Below are 11,380 nucleotides of genomic sequence, written 5' to 3'. Positions count from 1 at the left end.
GTTAAACAAACCAACCCCCATACCGACCATCGATGAATAAATCGAGTACCAAATCTGTAAGTCCATTAGGTAAATCAAGACAACCGGTGCCCAAAGAAGCACGACTGCAAACCTGTTGTTGTTACCGAAGAACTCATGCCATTCGTATGTCACATCTTGGAGGTCTAAAAGATCTTTAGTGGGTCGGATCATCGGTTTTATCTGCATGAAGTAACTGAAACAAAACTTGGTGGCGAGAACCACGATCCAGAAAAGCGAGTATTTGATGTTGTCTACTAAACCTTCACGGAGCCCTCGACCCACAAAACTTCGGCTCTGAAACCACCATGTGACCATGTAAAGAATTCTCCAATTCATGTTTACGAGAAAGTTTCGAATCCATGGAATAAAGAAGAGCGATAGGGCTAAAATCTCGGGGATCAAGAACACAAAACCGACCTTGAGAAACGTTAAAATTCTCCGATTAGCTGCAGGAGACCATCGGCGATCATGGTTTCTTCATTTTTTTATTTTGACTTTTCGAGGAGAAGATATTGTTAGTGACTGTGGTGGTGATGGTGGAGGGTGGAGGAGGGTGATGGTGGGTGGAGGTTGAAGATGACGTGTGGTGGTGGGGTTTTTCTCTAAAAATGAAGAAGATGCCCGGATAGTCCCTGTGGTTTGGCCTTTTAAATGAAAGAGTATTTTTGTCATTTCACACCCACTTAACAGAGAAAACAAACTGAAGTTAGACCCAGGGACTATCCGGGAACAAAAAATGAAATGTTGGGGACTATTCAGGTAATTTTAGAAAGTTGGGGACTATAGGTGAAAAAATGCGAAACAACAGGGACTATCCGGGCATTTTTCTCATATTTTTATATAATTTATGACGTAATTCGAGTCTTAAATTCAGTTGAATCAGTCGGACCATTCTAACCTTTAACCTCGTAAGGCGACCGGGTCGATCTATGGTTCGGTGCTGAAAACAATGCTGAAAGACACTATAGCAGTGATTCCAACTCCTACATGACAAACAACACATAGAACGCATGTGCTTCTAATAATACAACTAATCATCATACTTTTATTATTTTTTAATAATTAATTAAAATGATATATTATAGAAGAAATAATAATTTGGCAACCTTGGGGTATAAAAGCTCAGCAAAGTTAACGTCAGCTGTCGGTGGCCTGTGGCACCTCACTCACATACCCTCCCTCCCTCCCTGTCTGTCATATACTCTCTCTCTCATCCCATCGTCACTTGTCTCCTAAGCAATCCATCAAATGCGTTGAGACCAACAGCAGATCTCTTCCCCTCTATCTTCCCACACTTGTAAGATTCACTCATTCTTCAATGTTTCCCTCTACATTCTCTGCATTTGTTTAATTCTACTTTTCTTAACAATATTCTGCCTAAATGCGTAATATGTTTGCTTCTATTCATTGAATTATAAGATAAACCATAGTTGATTTGCTTCTAATATGATTTCAATTAGGTTAGTCTGTGATGGGACTGATGAGGTTTTTGGTTGATTTCTTCAGGTAGCTATTGTGATTTAAACTTTTGATTGGGGTTTGGAGTTAGGGAGGTAGATCTGCTTTGCAGTAAGAGTCGCATTGTTACGGCGAAGATGGCGGCGACTGTAGGTTGGGTGTATTCTTCCGGCAGTAGTCTTGCCAATAATGATTTGGTAATTATTCCACTTAATCATTCATATATATCATTTTGGGCCTTCTGTCATTGCCGGTTTGCTAATGAAGTGATGGTTAGATTTGGTTTTGATGAACATAGTTACGGTTGTGAACATGTTGGGATAAATGTTTCAGCTGCAGTCAATCCTATTTTGTTTTGATCTATTCCTCATATGATTGCCATGTGATCTAATCTGCGGCTGGCATAGAGGAATAAAGTAACCTTTTATGCGTATATGAATACTATTGAGGGTTTTGGGATAACTGCGGTGAATTCTCTCTAGTTTACCTTCTTAAACTTTTTAACATGAAAGGTAGATTATAAGATAAGTATAGAAATTCACACTTGGGCAATGATAGTTTTTTTTTTCAACAAGACTGAGTCTAGATTGTCACTTTCAAAACTGCTTTGGAGATATTAAAGTACTTCAAACTGTTATGCATTGCGGCTCTGGGTGCTAAAAGATAAAATATATTAAGAGAGTTTGTTATATCTTTGAGTGATGGGAATGTTCAAAAGCATAGTTAATGGTTGTTTTTTTTAATACCCATAGTTGTTAATAGCGAATAGCGACAAGGGACCTATATGCTACATAGCGAATAGCAACAAATAGCGATACACTAGAAAAAGAATTTTGAAAATTTTTATATGTATATTATATCAAAATACCTTGGTATATATGCTATTTTATATGTATATTTAACAAAAACCTATAAATCCAGCTATTTTATAGCTATATCTAAATCTAATTGCTATTTACATCAAAAAATAACTAACTATCGCTATTCACGCTATTGGTCGCTATGACCCAAATAGCGACACCTGGTCGCCTCGCTACATAGCGCGCTATAGCGGACGCCTGGGTTTTAAAAGGTGCGCCTAGGCATGAGGCACACTAAGGCGCAGGTCTCAGCGCCTCAGGGTACCTGAGGCGCGCTTTTTCCACTAAGCGCAAGAAAAACACATTTTTTTGGGTTTTTTGAGGTCTGAGGCGCGCGCCTTATGTATTTTGGGTGTTTTTATGTTGTTTTTATGCATGAAAGTTAAAAACCTATGGGATATATATAAAAATTTATATAATCTTCTTGCGCCTCGGGTACGAAAAGCCCACCGCTTTTGCACTTTGCGCTTCGCGCCTCATTTTTAGACCTCGTCGCGTTTGTGTGCCTTTCGCTTTTTAAAACCAAGGTGGTCGCTATAGCCGCTATTGACAACTATGTTAATATCTTACAGCTATTGACAATTTTATTTTTACTTCACTAAATGCAGGATAGAAATGGGGATTTTAGACCTCACGACACAGAGTCTGCAACTCCGCAATCCCTTATAAAGATGGGCTCGAGGTTAGTTTAATTACTTTATGTAATTTGTTAGGTTATTTGTTCCTATTTATCTAGTTTGAGTAATTGGTTACCAGTTACTTATTGGAAAGTATGTATGTCTCTCTCTCCATATTCTAAATGGGGTGTCCTTTTACCACTGGCTAGTTATACATATATGCAATCTGAATTAATTTCCGTCTTTCTTTGTCGGATTTATATGGATTTCCATCCATATTCTCATGCTCTTTGTAGCTTTGTTTGGGGGTCACTTTTTCTAGTGTAGCTTTAGGCTTTCGATGGCGAATCACGCTAGCACGTGAATCATCATTGTCATAGGCTCATAGGCCATAGCTAACGAAGAATGTGAGTGTCGAAAAACAATATTTGAAATTCATAAATCTAGGTAGCCTTCTTTAATATGAGTCTAACCCTAATATTCTAACATATATCACCTGAAAGATTTTACAATTCTTACGTAATTCCCAAGATTCAGCTAATAGACGAGTAGGTTCCCTGCAACGTGACATGTTTGATGCTTCATCCTGTCATTACACTTATGTTTGTGATTATTCCAGCTTACTATATACAATATTTTTGAAGGTGTGTTATCTAAAAGATCACGCCAGTTGTACTAAATATGTTGAGTGTTGTATTTTCTTCCTGCAGAGGGGGCGGTAACATGGAGGATCCAGATGGGACACTAGCAAGTGTTGCCCAATGCATCGAGCAGTTGCGAAAAAGTTCATTATCTGCACAAGACAAAGAGTATAACTTGAGGCAGTTACTAGAGCTGATTGATACACGCGGAAATGCATTTAGTGCTGTTGGTTCTCATTCTCAAGCAGTTCCAGTGTTGGTATCTCTCCTGAGATCAGGTTCACTTGGAGTGAAGATGCAAGCCGCTACTGTTTTAGGTTCATTGTGCAAGGAGAACGAACTACGTGTCAAGGTATTGCTCGGGGGCTGCATTCCTCCGCTTCTTGGTCTTCTCAAGTCAACTTCAGTAGAAGCGAAAATTGCAGCTGCAAAGACCATCTATGCTGTTTCTCAAGGTGGAGCCAGAGATCATGTTGGCTCTAAAATCTTTTCCACCGAAGGTGTCGTGCCAGTGTTGTGGAAGCAGCTAGAGAAAGGGCTCAAAGGTGAGCATTTAGTTGATGATCTATTGACGGGTGCTTTAAGAAACCTTTGTAGCAGCACAGAAGGTTTTTGGTCTACCACAATCCAAGCTGGCGGAGAAGATATACTTGTAAAGCTGTTGACAGCTCAGCGATCTAGCATCCAAGCTAATGTTTGCTGCTTGCTGGCATCCATGATGATGGAGGATGCATCCGTTTGTGATAGGATAGTGGATGCTGAAGCTACAAAACTACTTCTTAAACTGTTGGGGCCCGGTAATGAAGCTCCAGTAAGAGCACAAGCAGCAGCTGCTCTAAAATCACTTTCCGCTCAGTGCAAAGAAGCAAGAAAGGAGATAGCAAGTTCTAATGGTATTCCTTCTCTTATCAATGCTACAATTGCGCCTTCAAAGGAGTTTATGCAAGGCGAACATGCACAGGCTTTACAAGAAAATGCAATGTGTGCTCTTGCGAATATTTCTGGAGGTTTGTCTTATGTCATCTCAAGCCTTGGTCAAAGTCTTGAATCGTGCACTTCACCTGCACAGATAGCTGATACGTTAGGGGCTTTAGCTTCAGCGCTTATGATATATGACAGCAAAGCAGAAACTAGTAAAGCATCAGATCCTACAATTGTTGAGTTGACATTAATCAAGCAGTTTAAGCCGAATTCACCTCTTTTGGTGCAAGAACGAACGATAGAAGCCCTAGCAAGTTTGTATGGGAATGCTACACTCTCAAGCAAACTTGCTAATCCTGATTCGAAACGTTTGCTGGTTGGTTTAATCACAATGGCAACAAATGAAGTTCAGGATGAGTTGATAAAATCCCTGCTTATTCTCTGCAAAAAAGAAGGTAGTTTATGGTATGCTCTTCAGGGTCGAGAGGGTATTCAGATGTTGATTTCCCTTCTCGGACTTTCATCAGAGCAGCAACAGGAGTGTGCGGTTGCATTGCTTTGCCTTTTGTCCAATGAGAATGACGACAGCAAGTGGGCCATCACTGCTGCTGGTGGCATACCGCCACTTGTTCAAATTCTTGAAACTGGATCTGCAAAAGCTAAAGAAGATTCCGCAACGATTCTCGGTAATCTTTGTAATCACAGTGAAGATATACGGGAATGTGTTGAGAGTGCTGATGCTGTTCCTGCTTTATTGTGGCTGTTAAAAAATGGAAGCTCAAATGGGAAAGAGATTGCTGCAAAGACTTTAAACCACTTAATTCACAAATCGGATACCACAACTATAAGTCAACTTACCGCATTGCTAATCAGTGATCTCCCCGAATCTAAGGCTTACGTTTTAGATGCTTTAAAAAGTCTGCTTTCCGCAGCCCCTCTCACTGATTTATTGCGTGATGGTTGTGCTTCAAATGACGCAATTGACACAATTATCAAGATTCTAAGCTCTACGAAGGAAGAGACTCGTGCCAAATCAGTATCAGCTCTCGCTGGCATCTTTAATAGGCGAAAGGACTTGCGTGAAAGCAGCCTTGCTGTTAAGACTCTTCGGTCTGTGATGAAGCTCTTGAACTCTGAATCTGGGTGCGTACTGGCAGAAACTTCCGGATGCCTTGCTGCAATATTTTTATCTATAAGAGAAAACCGTGATGTGGCGGCTATTGCTAGAGATGCACTAACTCCGTTGCTAACACTTGCCAGCTCATCAGATGTGCAAGTTGCAGAACAAGCTGTATGTGCATTAGCAAATCTTTTGTTGGACTCCGAACTTTCAGATAATGCTGATCCTGAAGAGTACATCGTGCCTGCTACTAGAATTCTTCTTGAAGGCAATGCAACAAGTAAAACCCATGCTGCAGCAACAATTGCTCGCCTTCTTCATTCCCGCCATACGGATTCTGCTTTAACCGACTACGTGAATCGCGCTGGAACCGTTCTTGCACTGGTATCATTCATCAAATCCATTGATTGTGGATCGGTTGCCATGTCAGAGGCATTAAATGCACTTGCTATTTTGTCAAGATTAAAAGGCTCAGCAGACAACATCAAACCTGCATGGGCAGTGCTAGGTGAATATCCAGATAGCATAAGCCCCATTGTTTCATGCATTGCTGGCGCTACCCCGCTCTTACAAGACAAAGCAATAGAAATTTTATCAAGGCTTTGCTGTGCACAATGTAGAGTTCTAGGAAATGCGATCACGGGTATTTCTGGTTGCACTTCATCCATTGCAAGTAGGGTAATTAATTCCTCGAATGCAAATATAAAAATTGGTGGAACTGCACTTCTTGTTTGTGCCACAAAAGTCAATATCCAAAGAGTCTTGGAGGATCTTCATGACGTACAATTGCATATCTCTTTACTTCGATCACTTGTTTCGATGCTAACCATGCCAAAAGGTTCTCATTTGGGAGATATGGAGGAAAGAGATTTTGTTAGTATTTTCAGAGGTTCCGAAGAAGCAATGACCAGCGAAAAAGAGACCAGTACATCATTTATATATGGCACTAATATTGCTATATGGTTATTGTCTGCTATTGCTAGTCATGATGACAAAAGTAAAGTTGAAATTGCGGAGGCTGGAGCTGTAGAAATCCTCACTGAGAGGATCTCTCAGTGTTTGTCGCAGTATGGTCAGGTATGTACTAAAGTTCCTATTTTTCTATAAGTCAAAAACTCAACTTCGTGATGTTATTTTCTTACGTAATGCATAATGCCTGATTCTTTTTGTGTTTGATGCAGTTTGATGTTAATGAGGATAGTAGCATCTGGATATGTGCATTACTACTAGCAATTTTGTTTCAAGACAGAGATATCATACGTGGAAATGAAACAATAAAAGCCATACCGACCCTTGCTAGTTTGTTGAGGTCAGAGGAGTCAGCAAATAGATATTTTGCCGCACAAGCTACAACGAGCCTAGTCTGCCACGGAAGCAGAGGAACCCTTTTGTCTGTTGCCAACTCAGGGGCTGCAGTCAGTCTCATTTCGTTACTTGGTTGTGCTGATGCTGATATATGTGATCTTCTCCAACTATCTGAAGAATTCGCACTGGTTCCTTATCCAGAACAAGTTGCTCTCGAGAGGTTGTTTAGAGTTGATGATATTAGGGTTGGTGCTACTTCTAGGAAGGCAATACCAGCTCTTGTTGATTTACTCAAGCCCATTCCCGATCGACCTGGTGCACCATTTCTAGCACTCGGGCTTTTAATACAGCTCGGAAACGACTCCCCGTCAAATAAGATTGTTATGGTTGAATCTGGTGCTTTGGAAGCTTTAACAAAGTATCTTTCACTGGGCCCACAAGAAGCCACCGAAGAAGCTGCTACTGATTTACTAGGGATTTTATTCAGCACTGCTGAAATACGGAGACATGAGTCAGCATATGGTGCTGTGAGTCAGCTTATAGCCGTTTTAAGAATGGGGGGAAGGGGTGCAAGGTATAGTGCGGCCAAAGCACTAGAGAATCTATTTTGTGCGGATCACATTAGAAATGCGGATTCTGCTAGGCATGCTGTTCAACCATTGGTGGAAGTTTTAAATAGTGGGTTGGAGAAAGACCAGCATGCTGCTATTGCTGCACTAGTTAGACTATTGAGTGATAATCCGTCAGGAGCTCTTGCTGTTGCGGATGTTGAAATGAATGCAGTCGATGTTCTTTGCAGAATTCTTTCATCTAATTGTTCAATGGACTTGAAAGGCGATGCTGCTGAGTTGTGCTGTGTACTTTTTGGAAATACAAGAATCAGATCGACAATTGCTGCTGCTCGCTGTGTTGAGCCTTTGATCTCACTCCTTGTATCTGAGTTAAGTCCAGCTCAGCATTCTGTTGTTCTTGCACTAGATAGACTCGTTGACGATGAAAATTTGGCTGAACTAGTCGCCGCACATGGTGCGATAGTTCCTCTTGTAGGCCTTCTTTATGGCAGGAGTTACATGCTTCACGAAGCAAGTTCAAGAGCTCTAGTTAAATTGGGAAAAGATAGGCCTTCGTGTAAGATGGAAATGGTGAAAGCTGGTGTGATTGAGAGGGTACTTGATATTCTCCATGAAGCACCCGATTTTCTCTGTGCTGCTTTTGCGGAACTGTTACGGATTTTAACAAATAATGCTACTATAGCAAAAGGTCCATCTGCAGCAAAAGCGGTGGAACCCCTGTTTTTATTGCTAACGAAACCAGAGTTTGGACCTGACGGTCAGCATAGTGCCTTGCAGGTTCTGGTTAATATCTTGGAGCATCCACAGTGTCGTGCTGACTATACTTTGTCTTCTCACCAAGCCATCGAACCACTCATTCCTTTACTAGATTCTCCTGCGCCAGCAGTGCAGCAGTTATCAGCCGAGCTTTTATCTCATCTGCTTCTAGAAGAACATTACCAGAAGGATCCTATCTCACAGCAAGTAATTGGCCCGTTAATGCGTGCTATTGGTTCTGGTGTTCCCATCTTGCAGCAAAGAGCTGTAAAAGCTCTCGTCAGCATTGCAGTGATGTGGCCTAACGAAATTGCAAAAGAGGGTGGTGTTGCTGAGCTGTCAAAAGTGATATTGCTTGCTGACACTTCTATACCTCACACATTGTGGGAGTCTGCTGCTGCTGTTCTGTCTAGTATTCTACAGTTCAGTTCTGAGTTTTTCTTGGAAGTACCTATTGCAGTGTTGGTACGGTTACTTCATTCAGGCTCTGAAGCCACTGTAATTGGTGCGTTAAATGCTCTTTTAGTACTTGAAAGCGACGATTCAACCAGTGCTGTAGCCATGGCTGAAAGCGGTGCAATCGAGGCTCTTTTGGACCTGCTGAGGGGTCATCAATGTGAGGAAACTGCTGCAAGGCTGTTGGAAATTCTATTAAACAATATTAAAATCCGAGAAACCAAAGCAACCAAATCAGCTATCTTACCACTATCACAGTACCTTTTGGACCCACAAACGCAAGCTCAACAAGCTAGACTGTTGGCGACTCTAGCTCTCGGTGATTTATTTCAAAATGAGACTCTGGCACGATCCACTGATGCTGTTGCAGCGTGCCGTGCTTTGGTGAATCTGCTCGAGGATCAACCTTCCGAAGAAATGAAAGTTGTAGCTATTTGTGCTTTGCAGAATCTTGTGATGTATAGTCGTTCAAATAAAAGAGCAGTTGCAGAAGCTGGTGGGGTCCAAGTTGTACTTGATCTGATTGGTTCAAGTGAGACTGATACATCAGTCCAGGCTGCAATGTTTATTAAGCTTCTGTTTTCCAACAACACCGTCCAAGAGTATGCCTCCAGCGAAACTGTCAGAGCTATAACCGGTAACTTATTAAGAAACTTTAACTTCTACTTGATTACTAATTTACTTTAATCTCTGATTTTATTTACGGTGGTGCAGCGGCTATCGAAAAGGACTTGTGGGCCACGGGAACAGTGAATGATGAATATTTAAAAGCTTTAAATGCACTTTTTGGAAACTTCCCACGGTTGAGAGCCACAGAACCTGCAACGTTGAGCATCCCGCACTTGGTGAGCTCACTCAAGACTGGATCAGAAGCAACTCAAGAAGCTGCATTGGATGCACTATTTCTTCTGAGGCAAGCTTGGTCAGCATGTCCAGCTGATGTGTCTAGATCTCAGTCAAATGCTGCTGCAGATGCAATACCCTTGTTGCAGTACTTGATCCAGTCGGGCCCACCTCGATTTCAAGAAAAGGCAGAACTTTTGTTGCAGTGTTTACCGGGGACATTGACTGTAATAATTAAACGTGGAAACAATATGAAACAGTCTGTGGGAAATCCTAGTGCCTATTGCAAGCTTACACTTGGCAACACTCCTTCAAGGCAAACCAAGGTACAACACTCCTTTGAATCATTATTACAGTGGTAAAAGTAGACTTCGAATCAAATAATTTAGAAGGTTGTACACATTAAATATAAACTTTGGGCGACTTTCACCCCCCTCGGCCCATTGTCCCTTTCAGCTATTTTTTCTTGTTTGATGCCATTTGAGCTCAAACACAACCTATATTTACCCAATAGTTGCAGGTTGCCACCTTGTTCATGTATTTATTAATAACACCGGCATATCCGATTGATGAATCATACGTTGTGTAGTTTACATATGCATTTTAGTCTTAACAAGCTCTAATTTTCACTCTCAATTTGTATTACAGATCGTCTCAACCGGCCCTAATCCCGAGTGGGATGAGAGCTTTGTTTGGTCCTTTGAAAGTCCACCAAAAGGACAGAAACTACATATCTCATGCAAAAATAAAAGCAAGATGGGAAAGGTAAGTCCTAATGGGTGATCAAATAACAATTATTAATAGCAGGGATTTAAACGAGACTACCCAAGCTCCTAAGCAGCTAATCTCGGCGATATATCGGTGCTATATCACCGATATATCGGTTATCGGCCCTAGCTCAAAACATCGGTGTAAAAGTCAATATGTTTGTACATCATCACTCATGTAACATGTTAATGTGCAGAGTTCATTTGGCAAAGTAACGATACAGATTGACAGAGTTGTGACGCTGGGGGCAGTGGCTGGTGAGTATACTTTGCTGCCCGAAAGCAAAAGTGGCGCCTCAAGGAATCTGGAGATAGAATTTCAATGGTCAAACAAGTGAACATTGGGTTAGAGCCATTACTTTTGTATATAATTTTTGAAAAAATTGTGTTATAGATTTAGTTTCAAGAACACAACCATTTCTTGTAATTAACTAGTTTGTTTATAGTTTGGGACATGTGTTGGCTTCAAACCATTTTTATGTGAGAGGTGTGGGGTTTTTGGTTAAAACTCATGTGGTGAAGCTTCTCAATCAAAGTTTTTCTTAAGTGATTTCTAAAGTAACTGTTGGTTAAATTATGTATCATTATTGTAAACTAGGTTTAAAAAAGTCCGCCGCGTTGCGGCGAATTTCTTTCGTTATTTAGTCTGTGTTTACATGTGTTTTGAAATCACTATGAGCGTGTTGTGAACGGAACTACTGACAAGAATAAAAAGAAAATGTAAGAAAAAAAACACTAAAAGATAATTACATAATGTTCCAACTACGGTGTACACGGATGATGGGCTGAGTTTACTAGCATCAAAGATAGGTGTTCCAAAGAGATTGGACAGTTATACAGCGGACATGTGCTATGATAATTGGGGTAGGAGTAGCTTTGCTCGTGCCTTGATAGAAATTAATGCTGAAAACGAATTGAAAGATCATATTATTGTCGCTATTCCAAAATTAGATGATGAAGGATACATCACTGAAAAAGTGACTGTGGAATACGAATGGAAGCCCCAGCGATGCTCTGTGTGTTGTGTGTTTGGCCATGATGAC

At 40.9% G+C, this 11,380-nt stretch overlaps 1 protein-coding gene across 1 annotated transcript; it reads left to right on the top strand.

The window, feature by feature from the left end:
- Positions 1–1,130: 1,130 nt before the first annotated feature.
- LOC110878291 (protein CELLULOSE SYNTHASE INTERACTIVE 1) lies at positions 1,131–10,899 on the top strand. The gene is made up of 8 exons (XM_022126570.2): positions 1,131–1,318; positions 1,528–1,676; positions 2,948–3,021; positions 3,667–6,715; positions 6,820–9,364; positions 9,442–9,896; positions 10,219–10,335; positions 10,535–10,899. Exons 2-8 carry the CDS (start codon positions 1,617–1,619, stop codon positions 10,673–10,675), a joined length of 6,441 nt encoding a protein of 2,146 aa, XP_021982262.1. The 5' UTR covers positions 1,131–1,318; positions 1,528–1,616; the 3' UTR covers positions 10,676–10,899.
- Positions 10,900–11,380: the final 481 nt, after the last annotated feature.

Source organism: Helianthus annuus, chromosome 9 (genome assembly GCF_002127325.2).
Source record: "Helianthus annuus cultivar XRQ/B chromosome 9, HanXRQr2.0-SUNRISE, whole genome shotgun sequence".
Taxonomy (NCBI): domain Eukaryota; kingdom Viridiplantae; phylum Streptophyta; class Magnoliopsida; order Asterales; family Asteraceae; genus Helianthus; species Helianthus annuus.
Note: the sequence above shows the minus strand (reverse complement) of the source record. Positions and strands in the feature narration are given on the sequence as shown.

Excerpts from the sequence above, each read along its gene's own strand:
- LOC110878291 (XM_022126570.2), top strand. The coding sequence starts at position 1,617 with ATGGCGGCGACTGTAGGTTGGGTGTATTCTTCCGGCAGTAGTCTTGCC. Across the intron at positions 9,897-10,218 it reads CTCCTTCAAGGCAAACCAAG|ATCGTCTCAACCGGCCCTAA; the intron begins GTACAACACTCC and ends TTTGTATTACAG. Across the intron at positions 10,336-10,534 it reads ATAAAAGCAAGATGGGAAAG|AGTTCATTTGGCAAAGTAAC; the intron begins GTAAGTCCTAAT and ends GTTAATGTGCAG.